This window comes from Passer montanus, unplaced genomic scaffold, assembly GCF_014805655.1.
Source record: "Passer montanus isolate IOZ18808 unplaced genomic scaffold, ASM1480565v1 scaffold45, whole genome shotgun sequence".
NCBI lineage: Eukaryota > Metazoa > Chordata > Aves > Passeriformes > Passeridae > Passer > Passer montanus.
The window spans coordinates 5,424,916-5,451,004 of record NW_024369373.1 but is presented as its reverse complement, the minus strand read 5'-3'; the positions used below and the strand labels follow the sequence as shown (position 1 = coordinate 5,451,004).

General features: G+C 47.9%; 2 protein-coding genes and 2 non-coding genes across 5 annotated transcripts in view; 3 read left to right on the top strand and 1 right to left on the bottom strand.

Moving 5' to 3' along the window:
- Positions 1-260: 260 nt before the first annotated feature.
- Positions 261-13,999, bottom strand: COG4 (component of oligomeric golgi complex 4). 2 transcript variants are annotated; one of them, XM_039721104.1, is made up of 20 exons: positions 13,717-13,858; positions 13,395-13,628; positions 13,207-13,289; positions 12,468-12,582; positions 11,525-11,699; positions 10,747-10,940; positions 10,231-10,336; positions 9,026-9,183; positions 8,470-8,528; positions 7,004-7,137; positions 6,349-6,467; positions 5,847-6,013; positions 5,044-5,209; positions 4,690-4,752; positions 4,107-4,223; positions 2,429-2,521; positions 2,044-2,127; positions 1,710-1,811; positions 1,188-1,316; positions 261-977 (listed from the first exon to the last, which is right to left on the bottom strand). In XM_039721104.1, the coding sequence occupies exons 3-20, from the start codon at positions 13,227-13,229 to the stop codon at positions 843-845; spliced, it is 2,139 nt and encodes a 712-aa protein (XP_039577038.1). In that variant the 5' UTR covers positions 13,230-13,289; positions 13,395-13,628; positions 13,717-13,858; the 3' UTR covers positions 261-842. The 2 variants fall into 2 exon arrangements, with proteins under 2 accessions (XP_039577038.1, XP_039577037.1); XM_039721103.1 differs by lacking the exon at positions 13,395-13,628 and having other exon boundaries at positions 13,717-13,999.
- Positions 14,000-14,101: 102 nt separating this feature from the next.
- SF3B3 (splicing factor 3b subunit 3) overlaps positions 14,102-26,089 on the top strand; it is a 28,889-nt gene continuing 16,901 nt past the window's right edge. The window contains exons 1-11 of the mRNA XM_039721101.1: positions 14,102-14,235; positions 14,834-14,946; positions 15,340-15,666; positions 16,747-16,919; positions 17,285-17,426; positions 18,370-18,482; positions 19,183-19,320; positions 20,454-20,557; positions 21,748-21,913; positions 22,351-22,446; positions 22,977-23,049. Coding sequence (XP_039577035.1) covers positions 14,877-14,946; positions 15,340-15,666; positions 16,747-16,919; positions 17,285-17,426; positions 18,370-18,482; positions 19,183-19,320; positions 20,454-20,557; positions 21,748-21,913; positions 22,351-22,446; positions 22,977-23,049 — 1,402 coding nt within the window. The 5' untranslated portion in view covers positions 14,102-14,235; positions 14,834-14,876. The remainder of the gene's footprint in view (positions 14,236-14,833; positions 14,947-15,339; positions 15,667-16,746; positions 16,920-17,284; positions 17,427-18,369; positions 18,483-19,182; positions 19,321-20,453; positions 20,558-21,747; positions 21,914-22,350; positions 22,447-22,976; positions 23,050-26,089) is intronic.
- On the top strand, positions 15,968-16,049 carry LOC120508175. Its single transcript, XR_005628949.1, has one exon. It is a non-coding gene; the product is annotated as a small nucleolar RNA SNORD111 (small nucleolar RNA).
- Positions 18,636-18,715, top strand: LOC120508174. Its single transcript, XR_005628948.1, has one exon. It is a non-coding gene; the product is annotated as a small nucleolar RNA SNORD111 (small nucleolar RNA).

Here is a 26,089-nt window from a genome sequence, read left to right as displayed (position 1 = left end):
GCAAAGGCCCAGCATTGCATGGGAAAAGCATTTCCAGGGGTGGGAATGGCAGAACCTGCATGGACAGGCTCGTTTTCCCCTTCCATGGCCCTGGCTAAAGGAGACAGCACAGGAAAGCAGCCACAGGAGGCAGCCAGGCAAGACAAGGAAGAGCCTCTGGGTCCCCTGGCACAGGGTAGAAGAGAAGAACTAGAGCAGAGCTCTTGTACCACATCTCTCCAGCTCCCTCCAGGCCCACAGCTGAACACACCACTGGAGACTGCAACTCAACCAAGCAAGGTTTATTTACAGAATAACTGTACAGAGCCAGCAGGGACACAGCCCCACTTCCTTCAGAGGCTTTCTAGTGATTTTCCAAGCACCTTCCCAAGGAAATCACTCCTTTTCCCTTCCACAGAACAGTTCCCACCACCACCAGGAGAGAGCCAGGGCTCAGCATTTGTGACTCCAGAAGCTGACCCTTAAACTGGGGGCACAGAGGGAACACAGCTGCAGCAGCAGACCCATATTTGAACCCCACCTGTCCTGGCCTGTGGCCTCCTGCAGGGCAGCAGAGCACAGGGAGTCAGGAGCAGGCACTGGCCTGTGTTCTGAGAAACAGCATCATCCTGCTCTCAGCATGAGAGATTCCTCTGGTGCCATGTTTCTGCTCCCACAGAAGGACGGCAGGTCTTCTCACCAGGCCCAGGAAAACCCTTTGCTCCAAGGAATGCGAGCAGAAGGGCAGACATCATCCCATTGCCACACCATCAAACAGCCCCAGGACAGGATGTGGGCAGGCTCCAGGACTGCAACCTTCCTGCCCTTAGCTGCAGCGTGGTGCTGATCCAAGCAGGGACCAACTACAGGCGCAGGCGCTTGATGTCCTCGCTGCGGAAGTCGATGCGGAGAGCCAGCACCTGCCGCACCTCGGCGGGAGTCAGGCGCCAGGTGAGCGGGCCCGAGTTTGGACCCCAGTAATCCAGAATCTCTGTCACCTGCAAAAAGAGGGGAGCTGTAGGACATGGCTCAGCACAAACTGTCCTCACAGGTAAGTTTGAACTCCAGCACCAGCAGACACGGGGGAACTCCTCCAGGTTCTCCACACCCTGTAGGTGCGATGACACCCGGATGAACTGAGTAAAGCCACGTGCAGTGCAGTGGTGTTCCCACAATCCCCCAGGAGAAGCAGACCAAGTGCAGCTCACCCTTTCCAGGTTGAGGATGGTGGCCATTTGGGAAAGACGGGCAAACTTGTCACGGATAGTCCATGTGGTGACTGTGGTGAGATAGGCTATGAGGGACCTCAGCTCCTTGTCGAACTGCAGACCGCCGAGCTGTGGGCAGAGAGGGAGATCTGTTAACTCTCCAAGCAGACCATGGGGTTGTGCCAAGACACCAACTAAAATCACAGGGAGGCAGGGGGACGTCTCTAAGCAGGCAGGTCCCAGTTAAACCATTTACTGCAGGTTTAAGTGGCTTATGTTTAGACCCACCTTAAAACCCAGTCCCCTTATTGGTGCCAGCTCCTCTCAGTCCCATCACCAAACCCACTTTGTCCCTGTGGGTGCTGATGTAAATGCATCCCTGAGCTGGTCACTGGTGGTTGGAGAGTTTCTTATAGGGTAATATTTGAGGGTAGAAGATAATATTTGCACCTGCCCTGCCCCATCCTTTATTGAGGGTTTGCAGTCAAGACAGACTACATGGTATAGGAGTGTTTTGCTTACCCTGCTGAAGGTGGATTTGAGCAGCACTTTCTCCAGTTCAATGGCTATGAGACTGGTCATAAGACCAGTGAGAGTATCATAAATCACTGGAGACAGTCCAGCCTGGAAGCAGAAACCTGTGTCATTCTTGTCAGGAAAAACTGAGCAGAGGTGCCTAAAGCCCAAGGCTAGGAGAGCTTACAAATAAGGACTTGCAGGAGAAGGGGGTGACCGGATCCCTAAGAGCCATGCAAGGCACTGGAGGACATCTCTGCTTGCCAAGCAAGGAAAGGGCTGGAGGATGCCACATGGAGGTCTGGCCAAAGCCTGGCAGGCTGTCAGCTGCTCCTCTCACCTTGAACTCTGTCATCTGCTGTTCCAGATTGACGATGAACTGCTGGACCCAGGGATCATTGGCCTCATAGTCACTGAACTCCTCCTGCCAGTGAAATGCAGAAAGAGTTGTTTATGTGGCATGAAGAAAACCACAGCCAACAGCCCACAGGACAGGAAGGGAGGTCCCTACTGGAGCAGCACTTCTTCCTTTCTGCTCCTCTGTAGCCAAATGTCCCTTTCCAGGCTTGGCTGCAGAGCAAGATCTGGGTATTTTACTGATGCTCTGTGCCAAGGAAACAGCAGATAAGTGAGGGGAAGGAAACAGTGGTTTCTCTGACTGTGCTGCTGAGCAGAAGATAGAGAGTGCTCAAGTAGAGCTGGAAGCAGAGAACACTGAGCCTCACCTCCTCAATGTTGTGGGAGACAGAGAGGAATAAGTTGATCCATGGCTTCACCTGGGGTTTGATGGCTGTGCTGTTGAGCTCATTGAGACCTTCCTGAGCGAGACAGCAAGAAGAAGGGACAGTGAGGCACAAAATCTCTACAAACAGGCTGTCTTGATGCTGCTAATCAGCTTGGGAAACTGGCCCACAGATCTGCACAGGAAACTGCCCCCAGAAGGCCCTGATCCCACACTCTTCCGGTGCCGGAAGGCTCTGAGGACACCATGTCAAGAAGAGGAGGAAGGATGTTGCCCCAGAAGCTGCTGTTGTGCTGACTTGTAGTGTGGTCTGAAGGGCTTGTGCTTCCCCACCCCATCCCACAGAGCTACAGATTTCCTGGCAGGAGTGAGGTACCTGAGGTAGGAAAAAATGCAAACTCCATTTTTTCAGTCAGCACCAGCCAGGGCACTGTGACTGAACTCAACTGATGCCTCCTACCTCCACTGCAGTTTAGCTCAGTAGGAGAACCTAAAAGGAAGTTAAAAGCTGTAACCACAGTTAGTTCCCTGAATTAATCATAACCCCAGCACATGCCATCTCCCCTGAGCAGCAGGCTGTCAGCAAAGGCTGTTCTGTCCCCTGTGATGAGAGCTCTTAAAGCCCTCTCCTGCCAGCCACCCCTCTTAGGCTCAGCAAGGTGTCACGAAAGCTCACTCAGTATGAAACTGTGTCAGTACCAATTCTGACTGGCATTTGATAGAAGATTTTAACTAAAACTGGCATTTCTGAGAAGGCCCTGCTGGCAATTGTCCTTTTCTGAGGCAAATTCAGTGTGTGTGTGACTAAGGCAGCAGAGGAGCTTCCTCCTCAGCCTCTAGATTGCTTTACAGCCACTTTTAAAACCAGTGAGACTGGAGAGTTTTACTCCTTACTGGTAAGCTCTTTGGTTTCAATACTGACCACAGTCCCCACGAGGGTTTGCTGACAGTGCTGAACTGAAGGCATCTGCCTGCACTGGACTGCAAAGCCAAACAAAAAATAATCTGACCCCTCTGTGAAGTACAAAGGCAAACCTGATTCCAAATTTTCTCCTTTGCTCGGTTTCTTTCCACATGAGGTACTAGGTCTTCCTGCTTCTCTCCCTGCCAGAGACCACTGTGACATTTTAGGACAGCAGGCCCCAGCATGCCACAGGAAACTGGATTTAGCCAGAGTCCTCTGCTCCATGCTGAGGGCTATTTGCATTTGGGAAAGAAGGAGAAACCTGAGAAAAGGGCAGCCCTTCTCTACCAACAGCCTGTCTTCAGCATTACTTAGTGAGGCTGTGGACAACTTGACAGTGTGCTGTGCCACGAGGGAGAATGGAGGAGATGGAAATGCTATTAATATTTCTTTTCCTGAGAGTGCTGAACCAACTGCAACTCCACGCTGAGTAAAGACAAATGAAGCAACATTCCTTTTGGCTCTGCAGCTGCTTCCAGTGCTTTTTATGCAGCTGCCAGCTGGTGTGGCTGTGTAAATGGGCTGGGGCTGTTTCCATGCCTCAAAGCTGACTGATTTGCTCCCTCCTGCACCCTACCCAGCACTCCTGGAGTCAGACATGGCCTGGCCCTAGGCTGAAGTGATTCCTGCCAGAGTTCTCCCTGAAGGCACCAGCAGCCAGTGCTGGAAGGCAGCAGTAATTTGGAGAGACACTCACCTGCAGCAGGTCCCGGAATTTGTTGGAGACAGCAGCCATGTCCGAGAGGCAGCTCTCGATCTTGGCCTGTGCCTGCTCACCCCCGAATCCTTGGCTAAGTAGTTTGCTGCAGTCACTCTGCAGGGAAGAGATCCATGAGCAAGCTGCAAATTAATAACCTGGGCAGTTTTTATTCCTTTGTGTTGCTGAGCTCTGGCTGCCCACCAGCGTGTGGGATAGGACAGGAGCCCAACTCTTGCTCCTGCAAAGGCAGAGGCTGCTGGCTCCAGCTGCAGGGAGAAAGGACAGCAAGAAAAGAAGCCAGGGGCTGTTTAGCCTAGCACCAGAGAACTGCAGACTCTCCATGATGCACGGGTTATTCCTGCACCAGGTTAGTCAGGCTGGAGGAACTGGTATTTCTGGCTGCTACTATCAGCCGGAAATTGCTCTGCCAGCTCAAAATTCCTTCCCTAAGGCTGGAGGGCAAAGACCTCAGGAACTCAGGCATATCAAAGTCCAGATGGTTTACTTGACCCCTGCCTCCACCAAGGGAGGATATTACAAATTTGATTGAGGAAAAACCAGTAAAGAATACAGACTGCACCTCCAAAGTCTTCTTTAGGGTCATGATGTTTTCACTGCAGACTTCCACATTGTTTAAGGTCACCTGAAAAAAACCCAAAACAAACCCAAGCTGGATTAAATGGAATTTCCTAGCACCTCACCCCTAAATCCACACATTTAATCCATGCCCTGCTAACAGTATGGACTGAAATTCAAGTAGTTAAGGGACAGAGCTGCTACTGTGAGATCAAAGCACTGCAGATTCACTGAGCTGCGTGAAGCTAAACTCCAGCAACAGACCACATGTGCTGAACCCCCAACTAGCACAGAGTTCAAGACACTTTACTGTTTTTTCTTCATCATCCTTCTACACCAGAAGAGCCACCAAACCCACCAGAAAGGACTGCTTGGCCTCGTCAGTGCTTTCAATGCCTTTGGTGTCGAACTTGCCCTGCTGCAGGCTGCTGTGCATGATGTTCACAGCACTGGTCACCCCTCTCTGGAAGTCCTGGAATGTCGTGGCTGGGAAGCCCTGCTTCAGCTTGTTGTACAGAACCTCCCTGTAGGCAAGCAGAACACACAAGTGTTTAGAGCAAGCAAAAAGAAAATTATGCTCTGTGCCTGGGGAAAGCATTCTGTCTGAGATCTGACCTGAACAAGGCAGTGGAACTTCAAAGGGGAAAAAAAGGCTGGCAAGTATCTCCTGACAGCATCAGAATGCTGAAAGAAAAACATAGCCAACCAGTTTTTGAGCTTTCCTGAATATCCTGCCTGCAGCTGCCTGCTGTCTTCAGACACACTTCCTCACTCCCACAATGGAATGAAAAACAGCAGGACAATTTCTGCAGTCTCACCCAAGTCTGAGTCATCAGTTAACCCAGAGAACAACTAGGGGTGATCATGTACCCTCAAGCAGGGTAGTACCCCAATGATACAAGGCAACTCCATCTCATAGGGATTTTGGGCCATGAGATACTTTTCTCTATTCATCCTACAGGTGGATCATCACTACTGTGAGAAAAGAGGCCCAGATCCAGCTTCCCACATCTGCAACTGGTTCCTACAAGGGTCTTCCACGGAGATGACAAGCCAGAGGTTCAAAGGCAAAGAACACAAGAAAGACCACCTGACAACAACCACTGTTTGCAGAACGTGAGGTGGAGGCACCTTACAATGAACCTGGTGTGTTTCCTTTACCTGAAGTCAGACTCCAGCTCAGTGGTGGAGTGGTTGATCATGGCACAGAGACAGTCTATGCTGGAGCTGGACAGAGCACGCCCAATGCACTTCTTCACTATATAAAACACATCATCCACCATGCTGGAGGTGAGCTGGCCCTTCTCATAGCTGTCCATGGCAACAGCCTGCAAAGAAAGCTGTCTCAGTGCCCTGAGCTCACTGAGCAACACCACCCCAGCAGTGCTGAGAGACCAAACTGCCCATCTGCCCACCTCCCCTGAGTGCAACTGCACCTGTGTGGCTGGCACCACTCAGACCAGTCTGCAGTAGCCAGAGAAGATACCTGGGGCGTGTCTGAAGTAAAAGTTCAGAAACTTTTACCACTTGCTTTTCAAAGCTAAGGGAAACAAGACTTTCCCAACAACTGCAGATTTGCCATGTAAGCATATCCCTCCCTTGGGATGCTCACCAGAGGACTGAGGAGCACACACAGAAAAGCATCTAAGAGGCTTTCCCCCACCTTGTTGACAGTCTCCCTCATGAAGTATTCTTCCATGGTGATGTAGTAGCCAATGAGCTCTTGCATGGTGCAGCTCAGCAGACAGTTGTTGAGGAGCTTGTCCAGGTATTTTTGATGCTCTGTGGAACAAAAGACAGACCCATCAGCAAGAACCCAAGGCCAGGAGGCAGCTCCATGAAGTCCCCTTGCTGCTTGTCTCATGGGACCCAACAGACACACACCTGCCAAGCCCAGCCTAAAACAAATCACAAGCCTTAACTGTGGAGCTGAAATTGCTGAGTTGAATTTTGCAGGTGTATAAAGTGATTTCCAGAGCTCTACAGAGTACCAAAACCTTGAGCCCTTTTTTTTTTTTTTTTTGGTGGCCTCCACTTTTAGGATTTATGCCTGCAGTGACCAAATGGCTCTTCCTCTCTTTGGGGACTTTACTCTGTTATACTCTACAATCATTCTTAATGTTGGTTTTCCTGTTAAAGGGAACAACCAGTGCTGAAAACAGGTTTGGAAAGTCTAGGCTACACAGTTATCTTCTACAGAGCACTCCCAAAGTGTCTTTGCAGACCCTGTGTCACTCTGCTCTGCCACTAACTGAGGTGTATCTCAATTTCTGACTTTGATAAACAGAGCCTATGAGTATTGGAACTCAAGGTGTTACCTTGCTTTACCTCCTCTGAGGCCATGGCATCTCCCACCTCAAAATCAGCTATTATTCGTCTCTTGATGAACCTCAAGTAGAGCTCACTGCGGGCATTCATCAGAGTGACTTCTGTTAAAATGGGGTCAAGCTCCCTGGAAGAAATACCAAGAATGAAGACAGCAAGACTACAAGAGGAGAGGCACTAATTTAATTCAGTGAAATAGTGTGTTCTCTGTTCCCTTACTATGAGATCAGTACTGCCCCTTCCCATCTGTGCCGCTGAGTGGCAAAGCTCAGCAGAATAACTGTGCAAAGCATGCACACACACAATCAAAATATCCCCCAAAATCTCCCCCAGGAGGTATCTCTACAATATTGGTTTTTTTTCTCACAAACTCTACTCTAAAATTGAGCCCTGTTTTGAGTGGGAGGTTTGACTAAAGATCTTCATCAGTCCTTCCCTACCTCAGTTTTGCTACAATTCCATGAGCCCTATGTAGCCAGTGTTAGAAATGCCTGGTCCCTGCCATCTCCACGTGTGTGTTTTTGAGCACAGACTCATGTGTTTCTCTGAAGATGATGAAGAATCTGTTTAAGCTCGACAGCTCAGGAAATGTGAAACAAAAAAAGCATGTTAAATGCAGAACACAGTGTTCAGATGAGAGATGATTAAAAAAAAGAAAGACTGACACATCAGCTTTTTCATCAGTGTGCACAGAAGAATTTTACAAATCCTGCTTGAAGCCTCATGGTGCACAAGTAGGAGAAGGAAACATTATTTTACAGATGAAAAATAAAAAAAAAATCAGAAAACTGGGATGTATGCAGAGTTACTCAGAGCAAATAGTAAGTAAATACTACTGCTGGAATATTAATTATGCAGGCTCACAGACAGATCTTCCTTGAGGAACCTGTTTTTTTTCAAGGCATGTATCTAAGTCAGGCAGTCCCAGAAGGGCTGGGTACACTTTCAAATGGCCTTGTTAAAGGGTTATGTAAATATTTATGATAGGAAGAAAAAGAGGGAGATTGAAAGCACTGCAGTTTGTTGTCAAGAAACTGATGGCATGGAGCTGCTGCAGCAGCAGTACAGATAAGGTAAGATCCAAAGATTTATTCCTGTTTCTGTTATAAATTATCTGTCAAGAGAGGTGCTCTGTTTTGTGGGCTCCAAGGACTGTACTCTGGCCATGAAAGGGTAGTGGGGACAGGCAGTTAAAATCTCAGTCCTTCATGTGCAGTGGTATCAACAACCCTCCAGGAATGCTTACAGCCAAGGCTTAGAATTAATGACTAAGCAAAATAAAGCCCCACTACAGAAGCTTCCTTTATAGAAGGGCAGTGAAGGGCACCTAACAATTGGATTTTTAAAATTAATACCCACAAAGCTTCTGGAAGAGTGGGAGAGTTATCTAAATGTTAAGTAGTGTTAATAACAACTCAAGAGCAAAAGGTTAGAGAGCATAAAGAGCTTTTCTTTGTACCTTGGTTCAATCTTCTCTGCAGAAGAACTCCTCATCATGCTATTCTGGACTTGCTGGAACTGCAATCACAAAAGGAATGGAGTGTTTGCTGATGACTTGTACTCTCTGGGGGTAACAGGAATGCTTTGCAGGAAGCACTGCCAGAGAAGGGAATCACATAAGTTCACTTCCTTCTCCTCCAAGGCAGAGCTGATCTCTCCAGGAAGGGTGGTGGGATGGGACTTGACCAGAGGCACTCAGGTATGTGACCACAGACAGTAACAGCAGCCCTGCATCTAAGCAGGAACAGACAGTGGGGAAAGTGTACTGAAAGCACCCTACAGACCTGCACAGCAAAGAGTGCTCAGGGTGCATTTACCATGTTCCAAATGAATCCTTCTCTGCATCAGAAAGCACAGTTACAGACTGAAGCCCTTCAGCTATCAGGATAAATAAGGATAAGCAAGGATTCTCTCATACACAAGGCCAAACTCTGCTGCCTCCATGGCAGTGGGAGCCCCACAGAACCAGATGGAGGGCACAGCTGGCTGCAGAGGCAGCCTCACACTGCTCTCACCTGCCTGTGATAGTCCCTCTCCTTGATGAACTTGTCCACCACCTTCTCCACCTGCCGGTCGCACTCCACCTGCAGGTGCTTGATGAGGGTGTAGAGCCTCCCTGGCCCATAGTAGGTCTCCACGATGGGCTGGTGGGTCTCCACAATGCGAGCAATCCCTGAGGGAGAGGAGAGACACTCACCCAGCAGCTCCCAGAGCACAGCAGAGCTACACAGGTCCACAGACCAGACCTAAAAAAGGATCATTCACTCCACAAATAGAGTACAAATCTCCTGGAGCAGAAGCCATCTCTCTGTCCCTAAAGAGAACTCCTGCCATGCCCTGTGTGCCAGCTGCCCTTCAGCCCAGCAAGATACAAGGTATGAAGCTTCCCCAGGACGAAGCCACACAACTGGAGCACAACTGTCGACCCAAATGCAGCCCCAGCTTTTAGCACCTGCAAGTCTACAGGGAAAAATCTGCCCAGGGATGGCTCACACACTTGCTGCAGAGAGCAAGCATTAGCAAAGGCAAGAATCCCTTGGAGGAAAAGTCCATCTCCAAGGAAGTATCTCTACAATATTGCCTTCTTCTCACAAATGCTCTACTCCAACAGTTAGCAATGCTCCCCCTGCTTTTAACACTACTGCCAAGAAAGCTCTACTGGTGCCAGCCTGGGAGAGTAACTTGGCAGGAGTGCAGCCTGGAACTAGAGCAGATTTCATAGAGAAGGTGGTTAATCACCATGGGATCTCAAGTACTGTCTGTGGCATTCCCACAGAGCACTCATATTCCCTTCTCTGCTTTCAAGTTCCCATGGTGCTTCTTGAAGAGCCAGGCCTGGAGGCACCAACAGCTGCTCATCCCTAAGGGATCTGATTTGTTTGTCTGGAGAGCTGCAGGCCTGAAGAAACCTCCAGGGAATACCCATTTGTTTTTTGGATGCAGAGAACAGGAAGAGTCTGATTCCTGGAGGAAGCCAACAAATCCTCTGCAAATGCACTTTGTGCCTGTACCAGATGTACATAGGAAAACTTGTTTATTGTGATGCCCTCTCCTGGTTAGAATAAATCCTACTGGTTGTGTCCCTGTCCCTCGAGTGAGACTCCTGTAGCTCAAAGGAGAATGAGGCATTTTGTCAGCTAAAATTAAAAGCATTTAAATTGATGGACAGTCTCACCATGGACTATTTGCAGTCCATCAGGAAGGAGGAAAGGCAGATTACCTTCGAAGAGGAGTGTCAGGGTGTCTGCAAAGATGACAGCAGCTCGACGGTCACTCATGTCTGTCCCCATCACCAGCTGCAGGTTCTCTTCTGCTTTGTTGGCCACCTGCAAGGCAACAGGACCAGTCAGCTGAACACACAAAGGTATTCCTCAACCCACAGGTGCTCTGTCCTTGCCCTAGAGAGCTTTCATTGGCCTTCCCAATGCAAGAGCTATTGGATGCTGCTCCTCCTTTGAACAGGGATCCTTTCCTCTCTTGTGGAAAACTCAAGGCTCAAGAAAAGGCAGAAACTTGTTCTTCTCTTTCCAGGCTCACTGGATAATTTTTAGGCATGTGTAGAGAGCAAGACACAGACACCAGAAAGCCCATCCCAGCATACAAATGCAGGGAGAGATATGGACTAAGGCCAGTGCTATTTTTTAAGGTGAACAAGCCACTACCAAAATCTCCTTCCACAACAGCTGTTGACAGAGACTGGGTTTTGTTTTCCCCTGGGTGTCACAGAGCCTGTTACCTGCTTGCAGAGGTACTCAGAGAACTTGCTCAGCCCATCTTCATGTAAGCCTAGCAGAGGAAAGATCTTGAAGAACCGTTCCACCTGGGGCAGGTCTCCCTGCTTCATAGCTGTGTCAAATTTCTCTGTAACAATTGTCTTCAGACGCTGCTCTGCTTCCTGCAGGAGTTTCAGGTTGGCATCAATTATTCCCCCTGGTCAAAAGGGCAGAAAGAAAGGGAAAAGTGACAGCACAATGTTAATACTGTATCAAGGGATACTTTTTTCCCCAGCACTGTGCAGCCCCAAGCTGAGAAGGTGGAAGACACACTGGAATTCCTCTACAGGCACAGACAGACAGGTTGGTGCATGATGTAATGTTGTGATTTTGCATGAAGGACAACACATCCACTGGGATTTGCCTCTTAGGAATCTAGTAATTTACTCCCTCATTTCCAGTTGTTCTGCTTGGTAGCACACTGTGACACAGGAAGAATTCTTGACAGAGCCTTCTCCCTCACTTCTTCTGGCCTGAACATTTTGTCCTTTGCTTAATTAGCACCTGAAATACTATTACAGCTATGTACCAGGCACTTCCTTTTAAATTAATGATAATTCTGGTGTAATAACGTTTCAAAAACCTTCACCCCTAAGTCAGTCTATAAAATACTAAGATCTCTAGCCAGCATTAGATTTTCTACTTTGTCTGTTGGGCTGAGACAACCCATGGGAAATGAGCAGCCTCTAGATATCCATTGGAAAGGTGACTCCTCAGCATGTCCCCACAAACAGTGCTTACCTTCCTTGCCCTGACGACTGAGCTCAATCACAGACTTGTCCAGAGACAGATAGCGATGGATGTGAGCTGCTGCTTGCTCATAGTCTTCATTTCTCAGGGCTGTCTGAACTCCATCCATGCAGAACTTCAGGTCAAGGATGTCATCAGCTCTCTGAATGGCCTGGTAGAGCCGGTTCTGAAAGAAAGGCAACCAGTAATGCTTCCAGCTGTGGGATGGAGCAGGGAGAGGGAACTGTCAGAAGACAGAGTGAGGGAAAACCAGACAGAAATACTTCTCTATACAGCAAAACTACTGTGTAAGCAAAAATCCCACTCTACTTAAAAAGTGCTAAGACCAGTGGCTCTGCAGGATGAACAGCATATGTCAAGATCGAGGGTGAACTTGGAGGCCACAGTTCTCTGTAACAAACAGGCAGAGACCAGAGAGGACACCACACATGATCTGTTTGATCTGGCATGGACACCCCTCAGCCTGTCCCCAGACAAGGAACAGCACAGCCCAGATTCCTGAGCTGGCTGGGGTGACAATCTGCACTGTCCTTAGCACTGTGTAGCTGCCAACACTGCCAGTCACCCTGTCCAGGGCATTCTACCAGGAGCTGTGTGCACAGCAGGGGATGCTGGAGAACCAGCTGCTAGATGGAGGAGCATCCCTGGAAGTGTTCAAGGCCAGGCTGGAGGGAGCTCTGAGCAGCAGTGAAAGGTGTCCATGTCAACTGCAGGAGAGCTGGGAACGAGAGGAGCTTTAAGGTCCCTTCCAGCCCAAACCATTCTATCACTCCACCAGTGTTATACCACACAGTACCCAGGGGCCCAGAAACACACAGCTAAAATCAAACCCACAGCAGTTTCCACCTGCCCACCAAAGGCAGGGCACCTCAGGTGTGCAGTGGGCACCGAGCACAGCCTGGTGGTGACAGGCCCCAGCCCTGAGCCCAGCTACCTTGGCCAGGTCGAGCTGCCGGACTTTGCTGCTGACGTTCTCGGCCAGGCTGCAGGTGAAGGTGATCATCCCTGCCAGCTGCTGGGCATCCCCCTCGATCAGCTGCAGCTTGGGGCTGGGAACACACAGAACTCGGCGTCAGATCACACCCCAGCCCCCTGCAGGGTGGGCAAAGAGCGTGGCTCTGCCCCAGATACAGCTGGGCCTGCCACAACACTCTGGTCGTTCCACTCCCTTCCTCTGGGGCAAGGAGGAGAAAGGAACAGACTGGCTGCTTTGGAGGAGCTGCACAGACCAGCTGTGCCTTCCCACAGGGCCCTTGTGACATTGTCCCCTTCTGGAGGGGAGGTGAGGGCTGTAAACCTTTCCTCAGAGCCTCTGCAGGACACGAGGCCATCCGGGGTGATTTCCCAGCCTGCCTGCACTAGCTCACCCTGAAGAGGCAGAAATGTTTGTTCACACCTGCAGACAGCCTGGCACAAGACACCAGAGCCAACAACTGATGCTGAAACCTGGCAGCCTCTGAGGTGACACTTTCAAAAGGCTTCTGAGCCTACAGCAAAATGGGTCAGTCTGGTGGGGGCACAGCTGTCAGAGCTGCACAGAAGAACTGGGACCTGGGGATGAGATCCAACTGCTGCTCTGTACCACAAACTCATTTAAAGTCTGGCATTTTCTGCAGCACTGGAAGGAGTATCTGGGTCAAGCAGCAAGGAGGAGGAAGGGGAGGAACACTAACCCCATGCGATGCAGGGCAACCATCTTATTCTCTATGGTGCTCTGCTGCTCCAGGAGGGCGTCCAGCTCGTCCTGCACGACTTTCTGAAGAAATAAAAAAATGAAGGAGGTGTTGTGTGACTTCAGCTCTCCTCAGATGAGCAATTCATCACAGACCCTACATCCAAGCACAAGGACACAAGAACTCACAGGACAAATCAATCCTTTCTAAGCTCTCTTTAACCCTCTAAGTCTATTTTTTCCTATTTGAAAGCATCGGTTTTGGAATCCTCATCACACCGCTTTTAAGTCAGATAACCCACAAACTCCTCCCCTGGCCGGGCTTCCAGCGCACGACATCCCAACATCTCCAGGCTGCTCGCGATTCAGGGATCCGCGGAGGCGACACCGACCCAGGGACGGCTCAGTCCGTATCAAACCCCTCTAGAGAGAGTGCAGCCGTGAGGGGCACAGCGACAGCGAGCTGTCCGCTTCTGGGGCCCCGCTGCTTCCCATGCCCGGCCCCACACACCTCCTCCTCGCACAGCCGGCTGTAGGCGGCCTCCAGGTCCGCCAGATCGGTCAGCGACTGGATGCGCTGCATGGACAGGGCGGAGGCGGCGGGGCCGCCGCTCTCGCCCGGCGGCGCCTTCGGCCCCGGCGCTGTGGCCGCCGCCATCTTGGCACACAGCTGACGCGGCGATGCCGCGTGAGGCCCGGCGGGACCGTCAAAGGCGGTGCCTGAGCCTTGGGGCGGCTCGGCTCCGCCCGGCAGCGAGGGAAGCTAACGCTCCCGCAGATCTCCATGCTGGAAGGAGGCTGAGGGTTTTCTCGGGGGGGTTATTGGTGCAGGCGGCCGCTGCCATAGCTCCGCGATTAATCAGGCACCTCACTGGGTACCCTCCCTCGCCGCACGGCGCGCGCGCGCCGGCCTCGCGGAAGGCCCCATGGAGAAGGCGCGGGAGGGCAGCGCGCAGGCGCGGCGCTGATGGCGGAGGAGGCCGGCGGCGCGCCCGCCTAGGCCGGAGCAGCATCCGCCGCCATCCGCACGGTGAGCGCAGCTCTGCCCGCCCGGCGGCGGCTCCGGCCACGCACCGGCCCCTGCTTTGTGAGGGGAGCGTCGCAGGCGCCCGGGGGGTGAGGGCGGCCGGGCCGGGCGGTGAGCTGTGGCCGCTTCCCGGGGCGGCGCTGGCTCCGTGCCCTGCCGGGGCTCGGCCGAGCCCAGGGCCGGTGTTCCCGGCCGGGCGGTGCTGGGGCTCCCTCCCGCCGCGGCCTCAGGGAGAGGAGCCGGCCCTGAGCGGCTGCGGGTGGCCGCGCTCGCGTTCAATGAACGGCGGCGTCAGAGATGCGTAACGGCGCGGGGATCCCGCAGGGCTTCCCCGACTGCGTTTGGCTCAGGAAAAGCTAAAGCCTAATGACTAATTAGCAGTAATTACTGGACGTTCTGCTCAGCCGCCCGGCGGTGAGGAGTTCAGCTGGCAGCCGGGACGCCCTGGCAGAGCCCTCAGCCTCGCCGCGCTAATAAATATCAACTAGCGGGGCGGCAGTCGGGCTGCTGTGCAGTGCACGCGTGGGACGGCAGCGCTTCCCTGGGCTGGTGAAAGGCTCTGCTTTTGAGAAGCTTGTTATTTTTGTGTTACTTGTTGCAGAATTACCGGAGCTGCGGTCAGCTGAAGCAAATCCGTTGCCAACATGTTTCTGTACAACCTAACGCTGCAGCGTGCCACAGGCATCAGCTTTGCTATCCATGGCAATTTCTCAGGTAATTTTCTCCCTCTGCATGGCTTGGCTTGAGGCTTTTTTGGGTAGCACAAGAAAAAAGATGTGTTTTACACTTTGCTTTGGTACCTCTGGGGTTTTTTTTTGCTGGTATGTTATTATTTGCTTTTAAGTGTTAGTTGAGCTGTGGTGGCTTGTGGAAAGGTTGAGAGAAGTGTGGCGTGATTATTTATCAGTCTAATTTAGTTTTAGTGTTCTGACCAATTTTCTGGTGTGTTAAAAGATGTTCAAACAATGGTTGCAGATAATGTGGTGGATAAGTTTCTTTGAGTTTCTCCGTGGTAGCCCTAAAATTGGCATTTGGAAGTTTCCCCTTCTTTTCTTGTAGCAGTTGTGTCCTCTGTCGCTGACTTGTGTCGTGTTTCGGGTTCTGCAGGCACCAAACAACAAGAAATTGTTGTTTCCCGGGGCAAGATCCTGGAGCTGCTCCGCCCTGACCCCAACACGGGGAAGGTGCACACTCTGCTGACCGTGGAGGTGTTCGGGGTCATCCGCTCGCTCATGGCCTTCCGGCTCACCGGGGGCACCAAGGACTACATCGTGGTGGGCAGCGACTCGGGCCGCATCGTCATCCTGGAGTACCAGCCCTCCAAGAACGTCTTCGAGAAGATCCACCAGGAAACCTTCGGCAAGAGCGGCTGTCGCAGGATCGTTCCGGGCCAGTACTTGGCTGTGGACCCCAAGGGCCGCGCCGTCATGATCAGTGAGTCTCTCTGTCAGCTTGTGTTCTTCGTGTTTTTATCTTCTCCCTTGTGGGTGTTTGTTTTGGAGCAAGTTTCTGCCAGGTATGATTGGAATTATAATTGTTCCAGGCTGTGAGCTGTGTCAAGGAGAACGCAGGCGTTCAGAATTGTTCCTTGGTGCTGGTGGAATTGCACAAATAAAAATTGTGATGCTGAACCAAAACAAGTTGGAAAGAGATCAGGGCACAGAGCCCTGAGGCGTGGTGTGTGGGAGAGAGGATGGGATTGCAGGTGTCAGTGCTGCAGTGTAGCCAGCTCCCATGGCCTGAAATGATGTTCTGAGTTCATGTCTCTTCTCTGAGGTGTCTCATGGAGACAGCCAGATGCATTTCTGATCAGGCTTCACAGGTAGAAGTACACTTGGGAGAATTTTTTTGGTAAGATTTAGCACAGGGTGTGTGGAACTTTCTCAGTTTGCTGAAGGCAGCTCTGTGCAGTGCTGATGGTAGTTTACCAGTGTGTCTTTATACTGGGAATAGCAATAATATGATTTCTTTTCTAACATGTGTAGTTTTCCTGGGTGAGAAAGTAGCACAGTCACAGTTGTGCTATTCATGTTGATATTTGAGTGGAGTTTTTTATGTTGTGGATGCTGTATGTCAAGCAAGGATACATTCTCTTGGTTAGAATATTTCTGTGGAAAAGTTGTCATACCAACTGGCTTTAAGTAGCAGAACATCTGGATGCTTCTTTCTGTTTGTCTTTGCTTCCTTGCAGTCAGTCATCTCTTGTGTTGTAAAAAGAGTAAGTAGATCTGCCTCAGGCCAGTGTAGTTGGAATATTGGGCCAGGTGAATGTAGCTCAAAGGGTCAGACTTTGGCTTTAAAGGGCTGAAGTTGTTATTTTGTGCTTGCAATCTTCTGAAAGATTTAAAATGAGACATTCGAGGTTAACTGGTGGCACAGAGATAAACACCAGTGGTGAACTTCAGCTGAAGTAGTGCTGACATTCTCTTTCAGAGTTACATCTTGATTTTGGGCTGTGTGGTCAGATTTGATTATAAATTAATGGGCTTCACGTGCTGTTGTCCTTTCTTGCAGGTGCCATTGAAAAGCAGAAGCTGGTGTATATCCTGAACAGAGATGCTGCTGCTCGACTCACCATTTCCTCCCCACTGGAAGCCCACAAGGCCAATACCTTGGTCTACCACGTGGTGGGAGTCGACGTGGGGTTTGAAAACCCAATGTTTGCTTGTCTGGAAATGGATTATGAGGTGAGAAGAACTTCATCTCTCTTTGCTGTATTTTGGCCTTTGTTGTTCCTATTCTGTTCTTCATCTGTCACTGGGGAACATTGGCAGCTTCTGCTGTTTGGACAGTTTTCGTTTTTTACAGGCTCACTGGCTGTTTGTCTTGCCTTCAGCCAGAATGGGCAAATCTCTTCTGTCTTGGTGATTGATTCTTTTTGCTTTTCAACTGAAAATATGCCTGTTTCCTTGGTCTGAACTTCTCTTGTGCAACTTCCAGCAAGTCTTTTGGCCCTCATTCTGTTGCTACTCAAAACTGTTTCCCAACGTATCAGCTTTGCTTCTCCTTTTAACCCTTTATTTCAAAGACACCTCAATGTGTTCTGTTTTAGGAAGCAGACAACGACCCAACAGGTGAAGCTGCAGCCAACACACAGCAGACATTGACGTTTTATGAATTGGACTTGGGTTTGAACCATGTTGTCAGGAAATACAGTGAGCCCCTGGAAGAGCATGGCAACTTCCTCATAACAGGTACTGCCCACAGAGTTGTTTTTGCATGGGTCTGCTTGGTTCCCATTCCCCAGGAAAACACAGTCAATACTCTTTACATCTTAGGAGTTGTTTCAGTTGTGGTCTGAGCCGTTAGTATAAATTAATTAATTGACCTTGCAGTCAGGTAATGAGGGGTTGTTTACACATGGAAATACACAAATATTCATAGAAGCAGCTGCAGTTAGAGAGTGCTCCTGAAATTAGCTGGTAGCAATGCAAAAGAACTTAGTTTTAGTAACAGGTAGGTGCTGTTTTACTCTCTTCTATGGGATTCCATCTGCTAAAGGCAGTAGATGAATCCATGCACTGAAAGCCCACTTGGAGATCTTGGATGCAAAGCCAATACAACACCTTCAACCAGGGAAGCTGCTGCAGGTTTCTCTCCAAGCACAGAAGGTGCTGAGCTAGGAGAGCTTCCTTGTATGCTTGTCCTGTTGTATCTTCTGTAGGCAGCTGTGAGACAGACACCAAGTATTGTGCTGAATCTGTTTGATGGTATGTTACACAGATCACAAAGTATGGTTTTAGAAATGCTTCTATTAACTAAAGATGTTCATCCATCTGACGGATTTTTCTACAAAGCAAACATGCCAGAAACCCAGGGGTTGTGTTTAACTGACAAGTTGCTAGTACGGTATTTTGAGTGTGTCATGGCTTTCTAGACAACAATAAGCCAGGAGGGATAAAGCTTAAGCAATTTGTCAGAAACTGCATCTTTCCAGATCCCCTGGTTCCATCTGTCCTGTTCTCATGGTGGCACACACAGCTGTGCTCAGTCTTTTTTCTTCTCCTAAGAGCAGATTCATATATGCAGGGTGTTGGAGAGTATTGGAAACAATGTTGCTTTAAAGAAAACCAAATGTTCTGCGGGCAACCAGTCAAGTTTGTGGTAAAGGCTTTTCTCCTGATATTTTTCTTTCAGTTCCTGGTGGTTCTGATGGCCCCAGTGGGGTGCTGATCTGTTCTGAAAACTATATTACTTACAAAAACTTTGGTGACCAGCCTGATATCAGATGCCCAATTCCCAGGAGACGGGTGAGATTTTTTTAAGATTATGAATGCTTGGAAATTGCCTTTCAAGGTTAAGGGCATCAGGAAGGTTGTAAAGTAAGAAAAAAAGGAGTTAACATGTTGGCTTATCTGCCTCACTGGCTGTGTGTTATCTGGGAGGGAGGATGGAGGTGGGCATAGCCTGAAGTGATGAGTGTAGTTCATGTCTCTTCTCTGAGATTTATACTGGAGATACTCCAAAGACTCTGATCAGGCAGCACTGTCAGTGCAAGACAGGATTACTTGAGATGCTGAACAGTGGCAGTTGTAGCTGCAGGTGCATTCAACAGCTGCTCTGTTGCATCTAAGGCTGCTCCCTCTCCCTTTGGTATTAGGAATGCAGTGCTTTGAACACCTGCCAAAACCAGGTGCTCAAAAACAGCTGCGTGTGGGTTACAGCCCTCTCCTGTGGTTTTGGCTTTGATATGTGAGTTTCCTGGAGAGGAGAATAAAACAGATGAGGGATGATGCTTAGGCACAATGTCCCACAGCTGTATTTCCTTCTGGGGCAGAGATGTACCAAGGGTGACTGCGGTGTAACAAAGGGATGTGCTTTGTGTTCAAAACCTTCTTACATACAGGGAGCTCTTAAGGCGCCTCTGAAATGGAAATACTTCAGTCAGTGAAATCACCTCTGTGCTTGTCAGGTAATTCCACCAATGACCTCCACTGTCTTTCCTGACAGAATGACTTGGATGACCCAGAGAGGGGTATGATCTTTGTCTGCTCTGCTACACATAAGACCAAGTCCATGTTCTTCTTCCTGGCCCAGACAGAGCAGGGAGACATCTTCAAAATTACTCTGGAGACTGATGAAGACATGGTAAGCACCACATGAATGCAGAAGCATTAATTGAGAGGAGTTCTTAGTCAGTTTCTTATTTACTGTTGTGAGTTTAACTGTATAAGGGAGCATGCTTTACGTGATTTTAATACAGTTAACACTGGTCACCACTCTGGGTATTACTCATAAAGAAACATAGTGCAAGATTTGCAAAATCCTGTGAGGATTAAACTGCACTCTCTTGAGCATACTTAAAATGTTCTAGAGGTGGTCTTTTTTTAAAATATGTAAACTGTGGTCTGTGAACCTCCTGAAGAGTATGTCATTAACTTATTCTGTGGAACTTAGCTTCCCTGGATTTCAGCAAGTACCCTCTGGTCTCTTAATTGAGTGTTTACATGCTGCATTCAATATTTTTGCAAGATGAGGTAGCTAGCTTGACACAGCTGGTCTGTGAGTTGAAATAACAGGTTGCAGTGGCTTGCTGCTGCTTGTTTCAGTATTCTGCTCTGAAAAGTTCTCTGCTGCAGTGTGATTAGTTGGGTTTTTGAGTAAATGCTCAATGTTAATTTCTCCATCTAAACATGTCATATTTGGTACCGGGGATGATTGTGCAGCAGGCACCAAGCCTTCCAGAGTTCAAGGGGTGTTTGGACAATGATCTCAGACACATGGTGTGATTTTTGGGGTTCACAGCTCTCTGCAGAACCAGGAGTTGGACTTGATAATCCTTGTCAGTCCCTTCCAACTCAGAATACTCTATCATTCTGTGATGTTCGAGTGCCTGAAGATTGTGTTTGGATGTTTCACCAACAGCTGTTCTGACTGTATCAAATTTAGAAATTTGCTCAGGACAGTTTTTTTTCTAATGCTGGAAAATTGGTGGTGTTCAGTGAAGCAAGTTTCTTTTCTCTTAGGCAGCTTGTTATTTCTACAGCTTTTGTTTTCCAAATTGACTCAGTGTTACAAAATGCAGGAAGTCTTGGAATAAAACAGGCAGCCTGGCTTGTGTGTTCAAATAGTCTGTTGGATTTTGTGATTTATAGGCTGGTGCCCTAAACTGCTCTTGTCCATTTCTTTGGAGAAGATATCTAGGCAGATGTTTGTTATTAAATCACACACATGGAGCTCCAGTACTTTACCATCACAGTCACATTTTCATCTGCTTTCAGGTAACAGAGATTCGACTGAAGTACTTTGACACTGTTCCTGTTGCTGCTGCCATGTGTGTGCTGAAAACAGGATTTCTCTTTGTGGCATCTGAATTTGGAAACCAGTGAGTAAACAGTTTTACGTCAGTGTTTTTCCCCTGGAACAGAGTGGTTCTGTTCAGGCCTGAAGACTGACCCTTGAACTTACTGTGCACAGAAGGACACCACCTCTGATTTAATGGGTAAACCAGTGCTTTTGTTCAGAGGGATTGAGAAGAACAATTGCATTAGACTATGAATGGGGCAATTTTCTTGTTTGAACTCAGATTAGATGATGAAGTGCAGAGAACAAAAGGTTACTTGCTGTTGCAGCAGATTTTGGAAGAATTGAGCACTTGCTGTTTGTGTAGGGTTCATCATGTATTTAGATGAATTACCTTTTCAATTATTTTGATAGTTTTGAATTTTTGTGTGTATGACCCACTCAGAAGTAAATAGGATTTCTTATTAGTAGCTGTGTTCCTTTCCTTACTAGATGTGTACTTGAGGGCTTTCTCTGAATTCATGTTTGGACTTCTAAATACTCTAAAGGATCATGCATACCTTTGGAGATTAGCTTAACTGTGTCTGAGGGAGGGATTCACAGGAAAGGAGATTTTCCTGATGTATCTGCAGTCAGCCACCTGAGGGAGCCCCAGCCAGTTTGCTGGCCCGAGTCTGAATTGAGGAAGCCATATTCGAGCTTTATTAAAACCAGGAAGTAACTCAGTCTGTCTTTCTGTGGGGTTTTGGTTTTGGTTGAGGTTTTTTTTTCTTCTCTGAAGTTTTATTTTATTATATTTATTGTGTTATTTGGGCTCATAAATTGGAATAGGGAATGTGGTGAAAAATAGTATGATTAAAAAAGTGAGAGTATTCCAAGAAAATAATTAACTGTAGACTTGGAGTCCTAGCCATTGGCCTTGCTTTTGGCCTCAGCTGACAGTTGCTGCTTTGGCCTAAACACAAGAATATCTAAAAGGCTCAAGGGTAAACAAAATACTGAAACTCTGGGATACCTTGCCAGTGACAGCTGCAAATGTGAAGAGCTGAAGCTGGGAGGTTGTGGGGGGGTTTTTTGTCTTTGCAGGCCTCTGAGTCTTTTTAAATATTTTGTTGCCCAGAAGACAACCCTTAAAGCCAAATACTAATAACTGAATAATGCAGGGTTGGATTTCTTTCTTCCCCACTATCTGAATATCTGGTCAAGTCTTACTTGAAGAAGGCTACATGAGCCTTGCTCTGAACATGCTGACATGCTTTTTTCTGTCTCAAGTTACCTGTACCAGATAGCTCACCTGGGGGATGATGATGAGGAGCCAGAGTTTTCTTCTGCCATGCCTCTTGAGGAAGGAGACACATTCTTTTTTCAGCCTCGACCTCTGAAGAACCTGGTGTTGGTGGATGAGTTGGACAGTTTGTCTCCTATTCTGTGTTGTCAGGTATGTTGCCATCAGCAAGTTCCTGTTTACCACATGTGTAAGTGGAGTCACCAGCTGTGTTATTCCAGGTTTCCAGAAATACTGCTCCAGGTAAAAACTCAGAGAGGCAAATCTGCAGAATTCTCAGACATCTGCCTGAGATTGGTACCTGGACTGGTAGCTTTTGATTCCTGTGGCAATATATATCTCTAAACTCAGTGTCAGCCAGTGATTCTGTGGTGCTTCTCTGTTGACCATCAGACCAGCTGTTTGCAAAGAGTTTGAGTAAAACTTAACATTCAGGGCAGCAGCTGGAACACCCCATAGCATCTCCACAGCTTTTGGTGTTTGAGAAAATATTCTTAAAGCAGTAGTGTGAGATATATATATATGTGTGTGTGTGTATATAGTTTAATTTTCTGGTTCCATAGATGTTTTGATGCTTTTTCTCCACACAGATAGCAGATTTGGCCAATGAAGACACACCCCAGTTGTATGTGGCTTGTGGTCGGGGGCCCAGGTCATCCCTGAGGGTTTTAAGACATGGACTTGAGGTAAGACATCCAGCACTTTAGAAGAAAAACCTGAGAAATGAGGGCAGTGTGAGGAAATCCTTGAAATAAAGTTGCTGGAATGAGGGGATTCTCCTTTTGCTGTAGTCTGGAGAGCTACTTTCTCTTGCCTCTTGAAGAATAGAAGGGTTGTATTGTTGTATTGTTTATTCTTACAGTCTCAAAGGCTTTTTCTTTACTTGACTTCAACAAAACCTGCATTTAGTCTCTTCTAATACTTGAGTGTGTTGAGCTGGAACATTCCTGGTGTCTGCCAGCTGCTGCTGGTCTCTGCTGGGGGTGGATGACATTGTTTTAAAGCTGATCATCCAGTGCAATAATGTTGCCATATCATTGCTGACCATATTTTGCCCTGTAGCACATCTTGGATGGGCTGAGAGCCTCAGAATTGGGAATTGTTAGCTTTCCTTCCCAGTTGTGGGAAAGCTTAAAAACTGCTCATGGTTTGATTGCTTACTCTAGTAAGTCTAAACATCTGTTTGCAAAAGAGCCTTCTTCCTGTTTACTCTTAGGTATCTGAAATGGCCGTCTCAGAGCTGCCTGGTAACCCCAATGCTGTATGGACTGTGAGGAGACATGTTGAAGGTATGCAGTGTTTTCCTGAAGCATAGGGAGGTCATAATGGTTTTGTGTGTGTTTTGTTTGTTGTTGTTTTCTGGCCAGAGAGATAGGAATGATGCTGCGTGATGCTTGTGTGCCATCCTCAGAAATTGTGGTTTGAGTCAGCAGCCACCTGCTTGTCTTAAAAAGCCACCCACCCTCTGGTCCCCTGGTATTGTCACACTTCCTTTTGACAAAGAAGCAGCTGTCTGCAGCTGCATCCATCATCCAGTGTGCTGTGTCAGCTGTACATTTGCAGCCTGAAGCTGCTGAACTTCTCATGCATTCCCACTTCCCATAAGTTTTTGCCCATAAGTTCTTGCTCAAACATCAGCAGGCAACATCTATTCTTGTTGTTGGAGTGTCCTCACTATTCTTCATGTGTGTGTTGACAACTGCAGTAATCAGCTCTTTGTCAGAGGATGGGATACAAATTATGGAACAAAGATGATAAATCAGCAACAGTGTTTGTACTTTATTACTTCCTTCTGTGCATATCTGAAAAAACCACTCTGGAGTAGGACATACCCTCTGTTCAAAAGCCAGCAGTGTGTAGGTTTGTGATTCCAGAAAGATTAAGATTTCAGGTTGGCAAAATATACTGAATTGGGGGTTTGGTTGGTGGTTGGTTTTTTTTTTGTTAATTTCATTATCTGAAATAATAGCCTTGCTTTTACTGATGTACAAGAGGAAATGTACCTTCTGCCTTTCTCTTTATGGTGAGAGCAGAATTGCACAGAAACACCTAAAAAGCTTGTAGAGAATCTCTTCTGGGTGCTGGCAGTCTCAGGGGTTATTTCCCAAGCAGTGCTTTGTGTAACTCTCACAAAGGCTTCCCTAGGTTTATACACAGGATGTAGGAAGGCCAGATTGTTGCAATAGAGGCCTTAGTCTGCTATGGTGACGTGATACCTTGTATTTATGCAGAGTAGTGTGTCTTCCAGGAAACCAGTAACTGTGTGGGAATTTCAAATCCTGCAGTGGGATCTACCTTGCCATGTGAGACCTGCCATGAATTCCTGTGCTCGTGTCCTGAGATTCATGCACTGCCTAAGCAATAAGGGAGGAGATTTGAGCATAAAGTGCCTTTATGTCTCCCCAAGAAATAAAAGGGTCAAAAGGAAAATATTTCCACGGTTCATATTAAAAAAAACAAAACAAAAACAACAACCTGGTTTTCTGAAAAGAGGCATTCCAATTTGTTAGAAACCTTTTCTCCAGCGTTCTGGAAAAGAAGTTGGTATGATTTTCTCCCTCTGAGGACTGGAGGCATCTGACATCACCTTACAGTTTTAAAATCTTTTCTCTTGGGGTTCCAGAAGAAGACTTTGACTTTTCAGGAGGTGAAGGACCACTGATGATCTGCAGGAAGCAGGACCAGTCTCATTGCCTTCTCTTCTTTCCACCTTCCAAATTTTCCAGGTTTCAGCATGATCATCTCCATGATTCAGAAAGGCTGGAATCTGTAGTTGTTAAGCTGTGCTATTCACTGAATACAGTTTATAGTTCTGTGAAACTGATCCCCGAGTTCCAACTCTTGGAATTCAGAAATTATTTTAGTGGGTTTTAATCAGAAAGAATGCAGAACATTTTCAAACATGAATATAATCTTTAAAGTGCCCTTGAGGGCACACTTGGCAGTGTGGGCTTGCCCAGCTCTGCCTCGATGTTGCAGTGTGTGTGTGCTGCAAGGCCTCTGTAAGAAACACCCAGGTCTGCAGTGTTCAAAGCAAATACTAACCTTGGCTGGTACGTGGTGATACTCACTACCAATACCAAGCCTTTTTTTTTCTTCCACAGGTGGCTGGTGGTGGAGGTGCTGATCACCACAGGTGTGTACCTACTGCTAGGGGCTACTGTACAGTACCACAGGTTAACCACAGAGAATCCCAGCAGCATGGGGCTACATTTATGCTGAGCACTTCACTAAACAAATTCTAGAAAGTGGTGTGTAGTTGAAGATTGTTGCCTTTGAAGTTGAGTAGCTGAGGAGTAGAAAGCAGATCCCAGTCCATCTTGGGGTCCTTGGGAAGCAAAACAATCAGCTGTGTCTCTGTGGGACAGTCAGTTCTTGCTAAAATTGGATGTGTGTGTTTTAGGGGTATTTTCAGCTCTCTTGTAGACAAAGGTTAGGCTTCCAGCTGCTTTGTACAGACTTTCCAAGAGAAAAAGATCAAGAGTTCTTGGAGCATTTGGTATTGCTGGAATGGGAATGCCCTGTGGTTATGGGTTTCATCTGCCTGTGAGACAGAAGTGGGTAGGATTTGCACCAAACTATTCCAGCTGAATGGTCTGGGTGTAGGTGTGTGCTGTGCTGTGTTGACAGATGGGAGCTGGGAGCCAGCATTCCCTACCTGGCACTCTGCAGTGAGTGTGCAGTGAGTCAGCGCTGCCGAGGCACCATGCAGTAGTAAACAGAAGCCCAGGAAAATGTGCTGTCATCCCCTCAGAGTCTGTTAACTGAGAGTGATCCTGAGCTCTAACACTGCTCACCAGTTTGCTCCCTGAACTCCTCTGAGCTCCTGGTGACTGCATTTGTATCAGTGCAAATTCAGATGCTGCAGATTGTGAGAAAATTGTCAGGACTGGACTGGCATATAAGAATGGAATTCTCATGGACTAACTCAAACTGAATCCATAAAAATTAATAAAAAACACAGTAGTGTAGAGTTCATGGACTGAAATGTCATGTTTTCATAACTGGTTGTGATGTTTGCGTGAAGCTGCAGAAAACTTGTAATGTATGTGCAGGAGAACGAGTCCAGCTGTGGCTCTTCAGAGTCATTAAAATGTCTCTGTTACTCACTGAAAGGAGCTGACTGGTGCAATTAGTACAGTAATAAGCATCTCTGAAGTCTTGTGTCTGCATACAAAATGATGCCTATCTGTTCAAAACTCTGGGGAGCCTGATGTTTTGCTTGGGATTGTGCAGACCTAAGTAGACATCTTTTCATATTAAAATCTGTAGATCTTTTCTTTTTCTAACTGAGAACACTTCTCAGTGTGCCCTAGGGATTTAGTCCTC